Source organism: Anomaloglossus baeobatrachus, chromosome 1 (assembly GCF_048569485.1).
Source record: "Anomaloglossus baeobatrachus isolate aAnoBae1 chromosome 1, aAnoBae1.hap1, whole genome shotgun sequence".
NCBI lineage: Eukaryota > Metazoa > Chordata > Amphibia > Anura > Aromobatidae > Anomaloglossus > Anomaloglossus baeobatrachus.
In genome coordinates this window covers 803,971,579-803,991,902 of record NC_134353.1, presented here as the reverse complement: position 1 = coordinate 803,991,902, position 20,324 = coordinate 803,971,579, and the positions used below count along the sequence as shown (strand labels likewise).

Sequence of the window (20,324 nt, the reverse complement as noted above, 5' to 3'; positions counted from 1 at the left end):
GTACAGAGCGTAGCTACGTCCACCCGTCAAATTCACATAAAGCAGAGCAGCTTTTCTTACACCAGAAATATTAGAGCAGTCCATGACAGGAGTAACATTTCTGGCAAAGCACACACACCACTGATTAGATGTGCAGAATTATTGCTGCACGTCCCTAATTAAGACTGGTGACCGATACGACAGTCTGAATCAAGGCCACAGTCTAATGCAAGTTGCTATATTTTAGATGTATTGAAGCAATAATAAAAAATAAAGTCGTAGCGGTATATATACTGTATATCTGTACAATATGTTAGCTCTTTTTCACTTCCCGGTCATAAATGCGTTTTGCACATTGCAAATCACAACATGAATGAATACATTAAGCTGTGAAACAATTCTTGTTACAAATCACACACTTCACGTTTTAGTTTTGGACAAACATAAATCATTTTATTGCATTCTCTGCTCCAGTGAATCCTTATTCTTAGAATGATTGTCCTCCAATATCTGAAGGTCCTTGAGAGGCTTTGAAGAATGAGTGATGGGTTTATACCAGGGGAGAGTTTGGAGTTTTAGTTGCAACTAAAGCAAATTGCCAACAAATTAATAGTGATGGACAAAGAGCCCAACAGGAATGAATAAGTGGGCATGATAACCATAGCAGAGCTTGGGTAAAAAGGTACCCAACGCCTTCATTGCATTAACATTAAAAGGAGAAGAAAGATTGCAGAATCGGGAAGGGCAATTAGAGTCAAAATAACCATAGCAAAAATGGGTTTTACAGGATCTGAATAGGCATTAGAGCAGGTCAAAATGAAAAATAAAAAAGTACAAAACAGTATTTCCAACAATTCCATAAATAATTAGCATCATGCCAATTATTTCTATGTCCTGACAGATCAAGCTTTGTGACATGTCAGTGTGTGTATTAGACCTGATTTGTTAAAATAACACTCCTGATAAATGTTAAATATGGCGCAGGATAGGGTATTAGGCTCTTGTGTATACCTTGCATATCCCTGTTTTGTTATCTTAATTCCTTCGTTCCCTGCTGATAAAGTGCCCATAATACAGACTAAATTCCCTAAAATGGTTCCGGATATGTGGAGTTGGTGAAGTCGCATTATTAGGGACTTGCTCTGGTCGGAGTCTTATCTAGTGGCAGTAGTGAGACTAGCAAGATATATACTGTAGCTGTTCCACATCTCACTAAAGTGTTTCAGTGTACTCCTATGCGATGCAGCTTAATAATAATAATTTTATTATTATCACATACTGTGTTTCCCTGAAAATAAGAAGACCAACACAGAATTTTCAGCATTTTTGGAGTAAAGGCTGCTTTACACACAGCGACATCCCTAGCGATATCGCTCGTGAAAACACCCGCCCTGTCGTTTGTGCGTCACGGGCAAATCGCTGCCCGTGGCGCACAATATCGCTAGGAGCCGTCACACATACTTACCTTCCTAGCGAAGTCGCTGTGGCCGGTAAACAGCCTCTTTTCTAAGGGGGCGGTTCGTGCGGCGTCACAGCGATGTCACACGGCAGGTGTCCAATAGAAGCAGAGGGGCGGAGAGCAGCCGCATAGAAGTCACGCCCATCTCGTTGCCGGAGGACGCAGGTACGGTATTGTTCGTCGTTCTTTGGGTGTCACACGTAGTGATGTGTGCTGCCTCAGGAATGACGAACAACCTGCATCCAGAACAAGGAACAACATTTGGGAAATGGATGACGTGTCAACAATCAACGATTTGGTGAGTATTTTGCATCGTTAGCGGTCACTAACGATGGCCGGATTAGGCCGGATTTGCGTCACATATTCCGTGATCCCAACGACATCTCGTTAGCGATGTCGTTGCGTGTAAAGCCCCCTTAAGGCTTAAATATAAGCCCTACCCTGAAAATAAGCCCTAGTCACGGTTAAATAATGTATTGTCCATGCAGCTAAAAAAGTTAAAGAATACTGCAGGACACTTCATTCTAGAAAGCAGACACCCCCAAAAGAGTGAAGAAGACCCCACAATCATACTCAGACTCCGAAAGGGAGGACCTGCAGTGGAATACATCAAGGACCTTTGGTATAAAGCACACATCAGATCACACACCCACACTCACCACACATGGCGATACAATTGCTTCCGGCCGACAGGGGAACCTGGAACGCAGTGCAGTGGAGCGCAAGGACCTGTGGAGGAAAGCATTGATGCATTCCACCGCATGTCCTCGTCCTCCACTGCACTGCATTCCAGGTTTCTCTGTCGGCCGGAAGCAAATCGGTATCGCCGGATGTGGTGTGTGCGATCTGATGTATGTGAGTGTTGGCCAGAAGCAGGGGAGGACAGTGTGGAGCATATCTGCTGGGACCATGAAAAATCATACTCTTATTTATCAAATGTGTTGCATAATGAATAGAAAATATAGTCCAGACATTGACTAGGTTAAAAATAACGATTTTTACTTGAAATAATTTTCTCCTTCAAATTTTGCTTTCGTCAAAGAATGATCCCAGTGGAGCAATTCCAGCTTTGCATACCTTTGGCATTCCAGCTGTTAATTTGCTGAGGTAATCTTGACATTTCACCCAATGCTTCCAGAAGCCCCTTCTACATGTTGGATTGGCTTGATAGGCACTTTTTGCATACCATACGGTCAAATTGCTCCCACAACAGCTCAATAGGGTTGAGATCTGGTGACTGGGCTGGCCACTCCATTACAGATACTGTAGAATACCAGCTGCCTTCTTCACTAAATAGTTCATGCATAATTTGGAGATGTGCTTTGGGTTATTGTCCTGTTGTAGGATGAAATTGGCTCCAATCAAGCACTGTCAACACGGTATGGCACGGCGTTGCAAAATAGAGTGATAGCCTTCTTTATTCAAAATCCCTTTTACATTGTACAAATCTCCCAATTTACCAGCACCAAAGCAACCCCAGACCATCACATTACCTCCACCATGCTTGACAGATGACGTCAGGTACTCTTCCAGCATCTTTTCAGTCGTTCTGTGTCTCACAAATGTTCTTCTGTATGACCCAAAAACCTCAAACTTCGATTCGTCTGTCCATAACACTTTTTTCCAATCTTCCCCAATCCAATGTCGGTGTCCTTTTGCCCATATTAATCTTTTCCCTTTAATAGCTTTTTCTTTGCCACTCTGCCCTGAAGGCCAGCATCCCGGAGTCGCCTCTTCTCTGTAGATGTTGACACTAGCGTTTTTCGAGTATTATTTAATGAAGCTGCCAGTTGCGGACCTGTGAGGCGTGGATTTCTCAAACTAGAGACTCTAATGTACTTGTCTTGTTGCTCAGTTGTGCAGCGGAGCCTCCCACTTGTCTTTCTACTCTGGTTAGAGCCTGTTTGTGCTCTGCTCTGAAGGAAATAGTACACACCGTTGTAGGAAATCTTCAGTTTATTGGCAATTTCTCGCATGGAATATCCTTCATTTCTAAGAACAAGAATAGACTATCGAGTTTCACATGAAAGTTCTTTTTCTGGCCATTTTGAGAGTTTAATGGAACAAACAAATGTAATGCTCCAGATTCTCAACTAGTTCAAAGGAAGGTCAGTTTTATAGCTTCTCTAATCAGCAAAACTGTTTTCAGCTGTGCTAACATACTTGCACAATGGTTTTCAAGGAATTTCTAAACATTCATTAGCCTTCTAACACAGTTTGCAAACACAATGTACCATTAGAACACTGGAGTGGTGTTTGTTGGAAATGGGCCTCTATACACCTATGTAGATATTGTAATAAAAACCAGACGATTGAAGCTAGAATAGTCATTTACCACATTAACAATGTACAGAGTGTATTTCTGTTTAATGTATTGTTGGCTTCATTGGAAAAAAAAAGTGCTTTTCTTTAACCCCTTAACGACCCATGACGTACTAGATACGTCATGGATCGTGTGCCGGTAAGCCCCGCCCCCTGCCGCCGGCAGGCGGCGGCGAGACGCGCACATATCAGCTGTTATCAACAGCTGATATGTGTGCCTGCTAGCCGCGGGTGGAATCGCTTCCACCCGCGGCCATTAACCCCTTACATTTCGCTGCCAAAGTCTTGGCAGCGATATGTATATGGGCGCCGCCATGACAGTGACTTACCCCGCCCCCACCGGAAGTCACGTGACATGATCACGTGACTTTCGGCGGTTGCCATGGTAGCACAGGGTCATGTGATGACGCCTGTAGCTAACATGAGTCACTTCCTCTCAATGCCGGAATACAGCCAGCATTGAAAGTGAAGCAGCAAATCTGCAGTTCTCAGCTCTGTAGCTGAGATCTGCAGATTGTGCAAAGCGATCGGATTGCTGATCGCAATAGCCCCGTAGGGGGACTAGTAAAAAAAAAAAAAAAAAAAAGTAAAAAAAAAAAGTTTTAAAAAATTAAAAAAAAAATAAAAACCTAAAAGTTCAAATCACCCCCCTTTCACCCCATTGAAAATTAAAGGGTTAAAAAAATAAAAAATACACATATTTGGTATCGCCACATTCAGAAATGCCCGATCTATCAAAATATAAAATCAATGAATCTAATCAGTAAACGGCGTAGCGGCAAAAAAATTCCAAACGCCAAAATTACGTTTTTTGGTCGCCGCAAATTTTGCGCTAAATGCAATAACAGGCGATCAAAACGTAGCATCTGCGCAAAAATGGTACCGTTAAGAACGTCAGGTCGAGACGCAAAAAATAAGCCATCGCTGAGCCTCAGATCCTGAAAAATGAGAACGCTACGGGTTTTGGAAAATGGCGCAAAACGTGCGCCACGTTTTTTGGACAAGCTTGTGAATTTTTTTTAACCCCTTAGATACAAGTAAACCTATACATGTTTGGTGTCTACAAACTCGCACCGACCTGAGGCATCATACCCACACATCAGTTTTACCATATAGTGAACACGGTGAATAAAATATCCCAAAAACTATTGTACAATCCCACTTTTTTTGCAATTTTTCCGCACTTGGAATTTTTTTGCCGTTTTCCAGTACACGATATGGTAAAACTTATGGTTTCATTTAAAAGTACAACTCGTCCCGCAAAAAACAAGCCCTCATATGGCAAGATTGATGGAAAAATAAAAAAGTTACGCCTCTCGGAAGAAGGGGAGCAAAAAACAAAAACGCAAAAACGGAAAGTGCCCGGGGGCTGAAGGGGTTAAAAAATAAGGAAATATCTAAGTGACTAAACTTTTGAACTGTAGTGCATGTATAGAATCAGCACGATAGTGCCAGTATAGCACTGGCTTTAGGTTATATAGGAAAATCCTGGTGGTTGGTGCGCTTTAATGCTTCTGAGGAGTTCTACTGAGCAGCTTGTCATTGTATTATGTTGAGTTCACATGTCATTTGAGTTCACATTTCATCTAGCAATCGCCCCCCTCCATTCCATGGAGGGGTGTGTGTGTGTGTGTGTGTGTGTGTGTGTGTGTGTATGTGCTCCTACTGCACCTGTGATGCTTCCACTTTAGTGGGTCTTTAGCTGTATCCTGGTAGAGTACCAACTAGTTTTTGGCTTGGGCGATGTACACCCTGCAGTCCATCTTGCTGTAAGTAATACTTAATTTTTGGAGGATATTTTCCTCTTTTTGTTGCTATTTTTATATTGAGTTCACATGTCCACTAATCATCCGTTAGAACGGATCCTGCAGATATGATGGATCCATTGATGGATTTATATTTCATTTGAAAAAGATTCTGTAAGGGAAAAAAAAAAACAGACTACATGGCAATCCGTTAAATCCATTCTCCATAGACTCCAATGTTAAAAAAAAACAAAAAAAAAAAAAAAAAAAAAAACCACGGAGTCAAGAGTATGAGAGAATATAATGGAAGACCTTCCTTCTGGATGTTTCAATGTGAAGAATTAGAAATTAGCCAAATCAGTCCTGAAAATGTACAACCCAGGCGGATACCAGTCCACACTGTACATTTTCATCATGCAGATAGCAGGTCAGTGGCAGAAGTGGGGCTGTAAATCACAGGTCTGCGACTAAAAAGCCGTTTGATTATTTTCATCTAAATTTCCACGTATTTTGGTGTGCTGAAAATGAAAAAAATATTGAAAAAAATCCTGGACGTCAGGATTTGCCACAAAATGCAAAATTCTTTTCAAATTTAGTAAATTTTTCATAAGTTTTTTTCTGGGTTTTGAAAGTCAAAATTACTATTAATTAATTCACATTAATGAATTGAAGATATAGAACGCCAAAAAAATATAACTGTCAAAGAAAATAACTTTCAGAGTGAGCTAATGAAACCAGCATCAACATTTTGTAAGCTGAATGAGCGGGCTCTGACATGCCCGGGCTTGTTTCAATTGTTTTATCTTTGTTCTCGCCTGTTCACACTTTTTAATCTCAGTTCGTGTTAGCTCTTCATATTCAACCGTGTTTCCCAAAATTAGAATTATGGCTCAGCGGAAGTGTATTAATTCGCCTGACAGTTTCTGTTAAATTTGTGGTGAATATACAGTAGTGTAATGACAAAAAAAAATTTTTTATGAAACCATGAGAAAATCGAGGAACTTTTCTGGGTAATTTAAGAATAACGTATTGCTTTTTTTTGTTTTTTTAAAAAAAGTTCCCCCTTTCATTCAAATGACAAGGCAAAAATTATTTTTTCCCCCAAAAAAGGACATGCAATTTTGCATTATTGAAACGATAATAGTAATAACTAAGCAACTTTTATTATTCGTTTAACAAATACGGTATAAAACAGTTAATTATAAATACAATATGTACAAAAGAAGTGTTTAAAAATTATTTTTTCTTATAAATTTTAGATTCAAAAATTCAATTTTTTTCGATTTCGCATGTAGCTCCTCCATCAGTTTTACAGCACGTTCAGCATTTTGGTTAGATCTGGGAATGTCAATTAATGACTCCTCGACCAACCAGTGCGCCTTCAAACACTTAATTGCCTTCTTGCACTTTGTCTTGGTGAGTGAGGTTAACAGTTCATTGAAGGACGCTTCGTTGTAGTGTTGCGACTGTAACCAGGCATTTGCCCATTCATAGCAGATGATGTTGCATGTTATACCGAGGACGCGGCGCCACTCTGGTATCAGAAAAAATGCTATAACAGCATTGTTCCCTTTTGTAAATTCCTGTATATTCTTTAAACACTGCCTATTTTCGGATTAAATATATAAAAATTTAAGAGTTTCTTTCCTTATGCTTTATATACGAATCCAAAACCCCGAAGGGCCTTATGCTATCTGAAACGGGTCCCCAGCTACCTGTAGAAAGTCTGGGTGGTGGCAGCGTAATTGTTATTGCATAGAATTATTGGAGTGCTATCATTAAGGGTACCGAGGTATATAAATATTCCATTAGCAGGAATCAGAGATATACATTTACCCTTGCTGTGAGACCTCCAATATTTGGCATTATCAGCTCAGCAGCCTCATCTTATGCATTGTCCTGCAGTACCAAAAGTGGCCTGCAGACAAGGGGGGCGCTAGAGAGTAGTCGTGTGTAACAAAACAGTGAACAGCTGCGGATTTCTGAGGGACTTCCCCGGCTGTTCGTGACACCCCACCTACCCCACCTACCCCCCACCTACTGTCTCCTCCCCAAAATCCTTTAGGATGTAAGCCCGCAAGGGCAGGGCCCTCTTCCCCCTGTGCTAGTCTGTCTATTGTAACGTGTACATGTATTCTGTATGTAACCCCCTCATGTACAGCACCATGGAATCAATGGTGCTCTATAAATAAACAATAATAATAATAATAATAATAATATACAGCTCACGAGTTCCATCTTGCCATGTGCAGGTTTGGGAGTTTCTTCCAACTGATTCGAGGCCAACGTGATGTTTTGTAATGACGATATGGCTGACATAGTTCATATAAGAACTTGAAATCATCTCGCCATCCAGGATTCTCGCCTGTGTTGACATCATCTGTTGCAACTTGGTGGTAATCAATCTGAAGTGAGGCATAGTTTTCTGTTAATTTGTCAATGAAGAAATAATTGAGTTCTGGTTTCTTCAGTGACTCTGGAATAAGGAAATTCATGACGTGCTTCAGTAGGAGGTCGAGTACACGGTGTTGACAGTCAATGTATTGTGGCTTCTGAAAGCCCTTTCTCAAGACATCATCCAGTATCAGCGTTACAATCCCGTTCAAACGACCAGTATTTACTGCTGCCGTGTCGCAGATTATCATGCGAATATTTTCCCCAAGCGTCGTATTCAATTAGCTGATTTAGTTCCTTGTGAATAGCTGTGGCAGAACCATTCTCACATTTCAGAATACCGAGTTTGATTTCGGTTGTGGTATTTTTCAGCAGAACTACTTGATACTCTTCCCCTTGGATTCTTTTACCATCGAAGTGGAGACAATAGGGATCTTTGCTTTGAAAATTTTTCAAAAATTTTGGTTTTCATTTTCTGTCCTTCTGAGATTATTTGTCTCCAGACACCCGACTGACTTGGAACCGGTACATTATGACCTTGTTCAGCAATGGTTGCAAGCACTTTATTTGCTTTATGTGTAGAAATGTTGTTTTTCAGTACCAGTAAACTCGCTGTTGTAGTGCTTGCTCTTTTGTATTTCGGTGTGCGTTCAGGAGAAGATGACGCGGAAGAAGAGGTTGGCTTTGGAGTCTCGGGTAAAGAGTCAGAGACAGTATCATGTGTGGGTTGCGATTGCGAAGTGCTGGCTTGCGCTTGAAATATTGATAGTCGGATTCGTTTTCTTGGATGAATGGATTCCAAAGGAGCTTGTTTGAGCGTCAAATAAGCAACCTTGCCTCCACTCTCAACTTGCCTCAGGTAGAGCTCTTTATCCTCTGAGTTTTTCCATTCTCCATTAATGTTGGTGACATCAAATAACTGAGAAAGTGTTGCAGTGAATTTATCAGAAGGTTTCTTTTTGTCATTTAGATCAGACGATTGAGTTTCTTTCTGATGAGTGCACTGGATAAAAGTGGGAAGTCTAGAGTTTCCCTCCAGAGCAATTCTATATCCATTATCATATTTTTTTTATTTGATCCAGTCGCCGTTTCTCGCTGTTGAACAGAAAACTGAAGTTTCCAAGAATTTGGCAGTTCGTTGGCATCCGCGTGAGATTGGAGAGCTTTTCAACATATGGAATACTTGGATTAAAAAAAAATCGTTTTTTTGAAAATTTTGAAATGAAAAAGAGGGGGAACTTTTTTTGAATATTTTACAAATTTGATGATACTAATGTCATTTGAATGCAATTGTTCCTCGAATGTAAGGGGTTTCATTTTCGTTTTGCAAAATTTTTAAAAAATAGTCATCACACTAATATACAGTGTTGAAGCAACAGCTGAATATTACAGACTTTGTGAAAAAAGTATACTTCTAATATTTCAGACTAAAACTTGGAGATCAAGATAAAGCTTGGGCACCTCATAAAGTGTGCAAACGGTGTGTTGAGGACCTCCGAAATTGGTTCAAGGGTAAGAAAAAAAGCTTTCCGTTATGGGATTCCTATGGTATGGCGAGAGCAAAAGAACCATAGTGACGATTGTTATTTTTGTTCATGCGATGTGCAAGGGTATAATTCAAAATGGAAGCATTCCATTTCATGCCCCAATATTCACTGAGCAATTCGTCCCATCCCCCATGGCACAGATATACCAGTACCCAAGGCCCCTGCTACCTTGGAAGAGATAACTGTCAGATGAAGGTGGAGTCATACCTGAACCAGATGAATCAAGTTCTGACTTTGAAGATGATACAAGACCAAAATTGTTTTCCCAGGAGGAGATGAATTATTTGGTAAGGGATTTAAAATCTTCCCAAAGATGCCGCTGAGTTACTCAGTTCAAGGCTCAAAAGCAAGAATTTATTGTTGCCAGGAGCGTCTTTTTCATGGTTCAGACATCGTGAAGACGAGTTCGTTCCTTACTTTGCCCAGGAAGATAAGTTGGTTTATTGCATCGATGTCGAATGCTTGATGGGTCAATTCAAAATCCAATATGATTCAGCGCAATGGAGTCTTTTTATAGATTCTTAAAAATAGAAGTCTCAAAGCTGTTTAACTCCACAAAGGCGGTTTTTATGCTTCCATCCCTGTAGGTCATTCCGTACACCTCAAGGAAACCTACGAGAACTTGGAATTGTTTTTTTGTAAACTTAAATATGAAGACCACGGTTGGCGAGTATGCGGGGATTTGAAAGTTTTGTACATGCTGCTCGGGCAACAAGCTGGGTATACCAAATACCCTTGTGTTCTGTGTCTATGGGACAGTCGAGACCAACAAAATCACTGGCCCAAGAAGAATTGGCAGCCGAGGGTGCTCACAGTTGGTGAAAAAAAGTCCTCCGAGAAACTTTGGTTCCTCCCCATAAAGTTCTTCTACTACTTCTCTACATCAAATTGGGATTGATGAAGCAATTCGTAAAATCACTTACAAAAGATGGAGAATGCTTCAAATACTTGGTCGCCAAGTTTCCAGGCCTCTCGGAGGCAAAATTGAAGGAAGGTGTGTTCGTCGGACCAGACACTAGAAGGCTTATAGCTGATCAAGAGTTTATCAATACCATGACGCATCCTCACAAAGAAGGGTGGAAGACCCTGACAACAAACAAATCGTCGGACGAATGCTGAAAGCATTTCAAGCTTTAGGTTGCCTGATTAGTTTGAAAGTGCATTTCCTCCATTCCCACCTTGACAACTTTCCTGAAAATTTGGGAGCTGTGAGTGAAGAGCAAGGTGAACGATTCCACCAGGACATTAAAGAGATGGAAAGAAGATACCAGGGAAGATGGAGCATTACAATGATGGCAGACTACTGTAGGACGCTTCAGAGAGACATTACAGATGCTACTCACAAGCGTAAATGTACCAAGAGAAGCCTCACAGGGAAGAAGAATCGATTTTAGTGTGTGCTAGTGAGCTCATTGCAGTTAAAAAAAAATGATTTTCATGAAACATTTGTAATAAAAAATTAATTTTATGAGTATTTTCATTTATTTTGAGGTATTCTCTTATTTAACATAGTTACTTAAATTGTCAGAAAATGTGATGTACTATTACAAATCGGAGGTCACTTTCGTATTCAGTGCACTCAAAAACAAAGATTACGTCGAATAACCAAAACAGCTCTCGAAAAAACATTTTTTTGCAGACCTGTGAATTATAAGCGCTGCATCTGGAACAGTTTCCAAGTGAGATCCTGGCAATTTAATTATGTAGACGCTGCGGTCAAAACTGACTGTGGCATATAAGTGGTCAAGTGGTCAAGCAGAGGAGGGGCCTCTATATTATCTCCTACAATAACAACGTGAGTGCTGAGGAGGTGCTATGGCAACCATGGGGCCTAGCAATGGCTTCCACTTCTTCCACTTTACTAATCCAATTATATCCTACCAGAGCTATGATCTTCATAGGATGCATGTTAGCGTTATACTACACATAAGTATGCAATTATAAGCAAGACATCATATATTAAAAAAAATAATGTGTTTAAAAATATAAAAACCCAACAGTTTCCACCTAATAGAATATAAAAATACAAAATAAAACAAAATGCACATCATTATTGTGGCATTCATAATGTTCAAAAGACTGAAATTGTTACATTATATAACAGCAGACTGGTGTGTGTGTGTGTGTGTGTGTTACATACTGTATATAAAACAACAACAAAAAAAAAACCACAGTGACAGAATTTTGCTTGCCCCACCTTGCCCAGAAAAAACAAACAATATATACCGTGCAGTGAAAAGCACAATTTTTAAAACAAGACAATGCTCAAATAGCTGTATTAATGTCCATTTCTCCAAGTGAGAGTTACTCTAAGACTCCGCAAATAAATTGTGTGAACCCCTATGTTGTTGACATGGAAATAACACAAATTACTGAGACAATGGAAAAAAAAGGTAAAGGGCTTGGTTTGAAAGGCTCAAATAGGCCCAGTCTTTAAAGGGTTAAAATGGTAACAGATGCTCTGTAAACAGACCTGCCTTCTTGTAAGAATCACCTCCTCCTATAAACAGCGGTACCCAATATCCGGAGCCACAGAACCTTCGATAGCGGAGTGCCACCTCTAACACAGCCATATGGTGAAAGATAGAATTCTGCACTCTGTGAGAGTATATATTACTTGCAGCCGTTGCACACAACGTGAACATACACACTGAGCACATTAATAATAAAGTCCCTGGTCTTTGGCAGAATACCTTTTTTGTTATATCGGCTTTTTTTCTCTCACAAGTAGAGATGGGTGGACTCGCTGATAACCAGGATTGGCAAGTCCCTGTGTTTTTTTTTTTTTTAAATCCGGATCCGATCCGGAATCTGGCCCCCATATAAGTCTGTGGGGATTAGAATGTGGAGATTAAAAATGGTTTTAGAAGGGATAGGGAGATCGGAGCGCACGCAGTGTACTTACCAGTTTTACACGCCCCCACCCTGATTGGGTGCAGTCAGCTGACACGCTGCCAATCACAGGCGCCAGGATGTCCGGAGGGCAGGGGAAACAGTAACTGAAGGAGTCCGTACACTCTAACATCTACCATGAGCCTAGAATGTATGGGCTCATTCCAGGTATGACTTAATTTGTCATGTGATGGGGGGGGGGGGGGCATGTTCAAAATGCAGCCTGATGTTTTCCAGCCGGAATAAATGCTCTAGCAGCGGATGGGGGTTGGGGGGAGCCCCCCCCCTTGAATGATTTTAGTTTACAGGAGGATTATAGGGGACTCCTCACAGAGAAGTGCTGCAAGTCTCATGAACCAGGAGGCTCAGAATTAACAGATCTCCTCATCCCGAGACTCCTGGTTCATGAATAGATGTGTAGTGCTTTAACAGTGACAGTGTCGGTAGGGCACTGACCGGCACTGTCAGTGTTAAAGGGATGGCCGGGTGTGGGGCACGGCCCCGTACTTTAAGCCAGAGTGCTTCAGGTCATACCTAGGTTCCCTGCATACCTGCACCCCTCCCTCCCCATTCATGTTGTAATTGTGCTTACTATTGTGCAATAAAAATACTGCAAATGCTCCATTATGAAGTGCCGCTTTTCCTGACTTAAAGATTTTATTGGATTTCTGCGTTCTGGCAGAGCACCACTGGAGTATGCTGGAGATCCGACATTCATGTGAACCATAAACCTGTGAGTACGCACCTGAGTCTGCGGTGCCTGGCCGTCTCTTAATTTTTTCTTTATAGTTGTCTTTAGTGCAGGGATAAAAGTGCTCTGTTTTTTACGCTACAATTAGTATTCAGTATATACAAGACATAGGGCACACAGCATTTTTTGGTTCTAGAATGAAAAATCATTTCTTTACTAAACTACATAGAAAAGATAGGGCTGGAAACGAGCAAAAGATTCACTTACAAGATCATTGTCTGAGAAAGAAAATGGTAAATTAGCTTCAAAATGTTCACCGCTGTTTGCTGATTGCAAATCTGAGTCATAGCAGCGCAGCTTCACATCCATCTATCCAAACAGGAGATACATTTTCTTCCAGTGGATACTAAGTGATACAACTAGCAATCTTCAGTCACTTGCTAATCAGTCAAACTACAGAAATGGAACAAACCAGATTTACTAATGTTCTGTGTGTCTTAGAGCACATTTACATGGGTGCAGTTTATTTCTATGGAAAAAATACAGTGTTTCCCCAGAAATAAGACCTCCTCCCAAAATAACACCTAGCAGGAATTTTCAGCCTGTTTCGAGTATGCTTAAAATATTAGCCTTACCCAAAAAAATAAGCCCTAGCTGCAGTTCAATAATGAAGTGTCCAGACAGCTTAAAAAAAAGGTAAAGAATACACAGGACACTTCCTCCACAAACGTAAAAAGACAGCCCCCCCCCCCACAAAAAAAAAAGCGCACACACACCAGGCCTTGAACAACTACAGCTGACAAGAGCAAACAGTGAATGGGCTCTCCCACAGAGTTTTGCGTCGCTGTCGGGTCACTCGCCATTCCGCTCACACACAAACAGATCAGGTCCAGTATCCGTGTGTGTGTGTGTGTGTGTGTGTGTGTGTGTGTGTGTGTGTGTGTGTGTGTGTGTGTGTGTGTGTGTGTGTGCGCACACACAATCGCAGTATGATTACGCACACACACCCACACTATCGCATTGTCATTACACACACACACACGATCGCAGTATCATTACGCACACACACACGATCGCAGTATCATTATACACACACACACACACACACAATATCATTATGCGCACACACACACAAACACGATCGCGGTATCATTACGCGCACACACATTATCGCGGTATCATTACGCACGCACACACACACACACACACGATCGCGGTATCATTACGCACACACACACACACGATCGCGGTATCATTATGCACACACACGATCGCGGTATCATTACGCACACACACACACACGATCGCAGTATCATTATGCACACACATCCAGTTGCAGTGTCACTTAATTGTTATAGGAAATCTGCTTTGGTATTCATACAACAATTTACTTTCTTTTTTTGGGGGGCGTGTGGGGAGAAAATTTGAATAAACTCTTATGCTAAAATATTTTTTTCAGACGCAAGTTTTTAGAGTCAAAAAAAAAAATCCGCTTATTTTACCCAAAACTTTCAGCAGAAATTGAACTGCTGTGGTTATGTCTGTTGCTTAGACAAGGTGGAAGCAACTTCAATAAGTGACAGGATAATAAATTCTTGATTTCACCCTTATTGCACTGGTTTCTGCTTGGGGATTAGCCCCTCTGTAGACCTGTCGCTGTTCTATCTGCAGCAAAAATCTGAGAGTAAGCCTAAAGGCCCCGTCACACACACAGAGATAAATCTTTGGCAGATCTGTGGTTACAGTGAAATCATGGACATATTGTTCCATTTGTACACAGCCACAAACCTAGGACTGATTGTCCACAATTTCACTGCAACCACTGATCTGCCGCAGATTTATCTCTGTGTGTAACAGGGCCTTTAGGCCGGGGCCACACGGGGATCTACTGCGATCCTTGCATGACACTCTGCTCACGCTGGCAGCACAGCGGGAGCCGAGTGTCATGTGAGTGTCACTGCGACTGAGGGCCGATCATGCGATCGGACCTCAGCTGCGGAGGGGCGGGCCGGCTCTTCGGAAGGGAGGGAGGGATCTTTCTCTCAGTAGCCGGCTATTGCCATTCTTGCCCTGCACTCGCGGTGCACCGGTGTACTGCGAGTGCAGTGCGATTTTTCTCTCGCCCCATAAATTTGAATGGGTGCTGCGACTGTTTTCTCGACTAAGAAAATAATCGCTCATGGGTGCTGGGACATAGGCTAATATTGGTCCGAGTGGAATGTGATAAAACATCGCATACCACTCACTCCGATTTTCATGCCGTTTGGCTTAGGCCTTAGATTTGTGCTGTGGATTCCACTGCAGATAAACAGCATTTTTTTGCTCTACTAAGGAATATGTCTATTGAACAATAATAAAAAAAAAAAAGTTCACAACTAATCTCAAAATTGTGCATGTTATTGCTGGAAGCTACAACTTAGAAATATGGAGGAGCTTAGAAGATTTAGTTGTGGGCAACTCATAAAAACAGCGTAACGTTAGTAATAACAGGAAGGAAATTTCCAGCTTACAAAAAGAGAAGTGACACTTACTCAACCTGGAAGCAGAACTCTGAGTTTTCATCTTCTAGACTGCTACTATTGCTCTGAACCTCGTGCTCTTCTTTTCCAGGCAAAGTCTCCCAACTCTCATCGCTTGAGGAATGGTCTTTATCACGAGAGAAATAGGAAGGTAAACACGTAGACCACTCCCCATCACTGCAATAAGAGCTGAAAAAGAGTTTTACAGTTTTTAACTTTTTAGACATCAATAGTTTGGTAACTACTTTCTTATTTTACAAATTGTAAATTGCAGGACGTTTAAAATGTAAAATAAAATCGGTGCTTAATATAGGTACACATGCACATAGTAAATTTAATCACATATTTACATGTGTGGCAAACAATGCTAAATACATTACAGTTGTGGCTCTCTATAGACTACATTAAAGGGAACCAAACATCAGCATTTTCCTATATAAGGTGCAGCCAGTGCAGTACTGGCACTATCGGGCACATTGTGTACATACCATGTAGGGTGGGCAGCTCGGGTGTTTAGGCTGTGAAATTCAATTTTATAAAGTTTGAAAATTCATGCACTTTTTGATTGACGTGTGCACCTCTGCTGCTAATGTCCGGGCGGGTTATGCACGTGTATCCCCGCCCCCCCTCACCGCCTGTTCCTCCCTCTCACTGGCCGTATGTAAATTTCTAATCTTCAGTTACACGGCGTCGGAGTTCGCGCCTGCGCATAGCGCTTATCTCTGGCGCCATGTTTCTGAAGCCCACAGTATTATGGTGCATGAGAGGGCGGTACATGAGAGGGCGGCGCATGCGCCCTCGCTTCTTCAGATCTGTTGTGACCGCGGGAGCGCGCGCGGTCACAACAGATCTGAAGAAGCGAGGGCGCATGCATCAAGGGGGAGGTGCATTTGGCGTTACAGCGACGTCACTAAGCGGCCGTCCAATAGAAGCGGAGGAGTGGAGATGAGCGGGACGTAACATCCCGCCCACCTCCTTCATTCCTCATTGCCGGTGGAAGCAGGTAAGGAGATGTTTGTCATTCCTGCAGTGTCACACATAGCGATGTGTGCTGCCGTAGGAACTACGAACAGCATCGTACCTGCAGCAGCAATGATATTAAGGAAAGGAGCAACGTGTCAACAATCACCGTTTTTGGACGATTTTGCGATCGTTGATTGTCGCTCCTTGGTGTCACACGCTGCGATGGCGCTACCGGCGCCGGATGTGCGTCACTAACGACATGACCCCGACGATATATTGGTAGCGATGTCACAGCGTGTAAAGCACCCTTAAAATTGAACTGTTTGACCATAATGACCATTGTTACGTTTGATGGAAAAAGGGAGAAGCTCTGAAGCCTAAGAACATCATCCCAACTGTGAAACACGAGGGTGGCAGCATCATGTTATGGAGTTGTCTTGTTGCAGGAGGGACTGGTGCACTTCATAAAATAGATGGCATCATGAGGAAAGAAGATTATGTGGCAATACTGAAGCAACATCTCAAGACATCAGCCAGCAACTTAAAGCTTGGGCGGAAATGGTTCTTCCAAATGGACAATGACCAGAAGCATATTACCAAACTGCTTACAAAGTGGCTTAAGGATAAGAAAGTGAGTGTTTTTGAGTCGTCATCGCAAAGCCCTGATCTTAATACTATTGCAAATTTATAGGCAAAGCTGAAAAAGCAGGTGCAAGTAAGGTGACCTGCAAACATGGCTCAGTTACACAAATTCTGTCAGGAGGAATGAGCCCAAATTCCTACCAACTATTGTAAGAAGCTTGTAGAAGGAGGATATCCAAAACATTTGACCCAAGTCATACAATCTAAGGGCAATGGTACCAAATACTAAGGAAATGTATGTAAACTTTTGACTTTGCGGAAAGTAATAAAAATTACTTACAACATGCTCTCGCTCATTATTCTGGTATTTGGCAAATATAAATAGTTTTGGTAATCCTAATTGACCAAAAATGGGAAAGGTGTCCTCTGATTTCAAGTGAAATAGTGAGAAAATCATGCATATGTGTCTTTTTAGATGGTATATGTAAACTTCTGGATTCAACTGTACATACGGCATCTCACTGATGTGGGTACTGCCTGTATACTTGCACTACAAGCTGCAGGAGCCTGACTCGCATACATCTTGAGTATAATTTATAATAATAAAAAAAAAAAAAAAAAAGAAGAAGTCAAACATTATATATACCCCAAATGATACTATTAACAAAATATAACAAAAAATACAACTTGTATACACACACAAAAAAAACCCAAAACATCCTAATATGGCTGTCGACTGAAAGTCTATGGCTCTACGAGCACAGTAATGCAAGAATAAAAAAAAATCCTGTGTCTTTAACACTCAAAATCTACAAGGGGTTAATTTACATTAAATGTATAGATCATACCTATCATCATCCTTTGGGCAATCGGGAAGCTTCATACCGTAGACTTCAAAGTCATCCCAAAACGTATCATCCACCACAGGCTTCTCTTCTTCCAGAGCCGAACATTCCTTATTTTCGCCTTTCTTCCAGACACTTTCCATGTTTGTGGCTTTGGGTGCTTTACTGCTGTGAGTCTTTCCATCCTTGCTGTTCTTTTCGACCTTTACTTGTGGGTCGCGGATCCCTCTTCTAGAACTTTTCGCTTCCTTTTTAGTTTCTTCTGAGATCAGTTGGTCTTTCTTGGAAGAACTTGCAGGGACCTGTTTCCTTATTTTCGGTCTGACAACAGGTTCATTGGTTAGTTCAGATTTATTGCTGCCTGTATTTAGGTCACTATAGTCCTCTATACTGCTTCTAATGGCCAGCTCAGGACCACCTTGCTTTTGTGGCATGTCACACATATTCATACTGTTAATTCCGGTAGCTTCATCCTCAGACACCGAGCTTGCTGACAAACTCCATGGTGTTGTGCACATGTCCATGTCATCATAATTGGCTAAGGAAACAGACTTTACCTGAGATAAACTATCTTTTGGGCATTTATGATTTGGGATGGAAATATTTGACTTTTCACAAGAAGCTTCTTTTAAGAAGTTTGGGAGCATGCAATCTACAGATTTTGTTTGTCTTCCAGTTTCCCGAACTACAAATTCATCATCATATAAGCCAACACTGTCCTCCCCTTCACTGCTATCCGGCTCAAAAGAGTCAATATTCACAAATGAAATAGCATTTTGGGAGGAGGGATGTGGATGATCCACTGAAGCATGCTTTGCAAGGGTTTTTCTGCTTTTCACGCAGTCATCGGTATTGTCTAAAGTCTGACATCTTAGTATATGCTCTGACATCGGAAACGGGGAAATTGTATTCTGCTCAGCTTCAGTAAACACAGGCAAGCTATCATCAGCAGCCAACGTTCTGCGATCTTCCTCCAAATCAGTGGTTAAAATATTGCCAATGCTGAAGAGTGATGAGTCATGGCTTTCCTTGGAAACTAAAACAGAAAAATGTTGAAATGAGACTGGGAATTTGCACAAAGACGACATAAGCTCATACACGGACATGTCACAACCTTGGTGTAAATACTAGGCAATCCACAAAGTTCAGTATAAATAAAAAGAAACGAAATAAAAAACAAAAAACACAGAAATCACAATTTTAGAAAGGCAGAATTTGAAAGATTGGTAGGAAGCCCACAACAAGCACCAACATCCAACAGTGCCAACAGACGCAGGATGTAAACATTGTGAGAGCAAAACATCACCGTTCCGTCAGCGGTAGTACTCTGTGTAACAGCTGCTGCCAGATACTGCAGACCAGCGCCATTCATTCACTTACATTAAAATAGGTTTTAACCCCTTTGTGATCATCGACACATCTTTGAAGAACTTAGGTTTCATTTGCTGCATGAACTATTTTTACGGTGCTGCATTAGGAGCCCATTACTTAGGCCGGTGATCAGACTAGCATATGAAAAATAATCAGATTTTCATCCAGAAAATTGGGACAACTCTCCTGTGTCCGTATATCATCTGGTTTTATACATCAAAAGTTAAAAATGTACATGATCAAATACAGTTTAAGAGGTTAATAATAGCAATGTATCAGTGAAAAAATAACTGGTTGCAATTACAGATGCCCTATGTGTGCGCAAAACCCACCCCCCCAAAAAAAAAAAAAAAACAGTTTCCATATGGAACAAGTCTCATCATCTGCTACACGGATGAGAATAGCTTGGTTGCCAGCACTATGCAAGCGGGCATAATACATTTGAAATAAAAAATTACACTATTATATCATAGATCACAAAGCCTTGTTCTCTAGTGGGACAAAAAACAAAACAAAAAACAAAAAAGAAACAACAAAAACCAGTATTTTTCGGATTATAAACGCACTTTTCCTCCCAAAAACGTGGGAGGAAAATGAGGGGTGTGTCTTAAAATCCGAAGATAGCTTACCGAGGGGGAGGCGGTCTGTGCGGCGACCGGGTGCATTCAGGCGGCCGGGTGCCCATGACTGCGTATAGGCAGCCAGGTGCCTGTTGGTGCCGGCTGCCTCTCTGTGCGTGCGTGCGGCCTGCTGGCTGCCACTCTGTGCGGGCGGGTGGCTGTGCGGCAGGTGTCCCAGTCTGTCTGCGGTCCCCGTTTGAAATGATGGTGGCGGGAGTCAGCGCGTGCGCAGATGGAGCTCTTGGATGAGAGCTGCATCTGCGCACGTGCCGCTCCAGGCGCCATCATTTGAATGGAGACCGCGGGCAGACTGGGACAGTCACCGCCCCAACCTGCTCCACCACTCACCTGCCGCCGCTACTGACCCGCCGTGGTTGACGCTACTGACCACCGCT

The 20,324-nt window shown here is 41.8% G+C and overlaps 1 protein-coding gene across 3 annotated transcripts in view; it reads right to left on the bottom strand.

The window, feature by feature from the left end:
* PJA2 (praja ring finger ubiquitin ligase 2) overlaps nucleotides 1-20,324 on the bottom strand; it is a 63,637-nt gene that overhangs the window by 21,766 nt on the left and 21,547 nt on the right. For all 3 annotated transcript variants that reach the window (XM_075325022.1, XM_075325024.1, XM_075325023.1), the window contains 2 exons: nucleotides 17,942-18,974; nucleotides 15,561-15,737 (listed from right to left, as the gene is read on the bottom strand). In XM_075325022.1, the coding sequence (XP_075181137.1) occupies nucleotides 15,561-15,737; nucleotides 17,942-18,974 (1,210 nt within the window). The remainder of the gene's footprint in view (nucleotides 1-15,560; nucleotides 15,738-17,941; nucleotides 18,975-20,324) is intronic.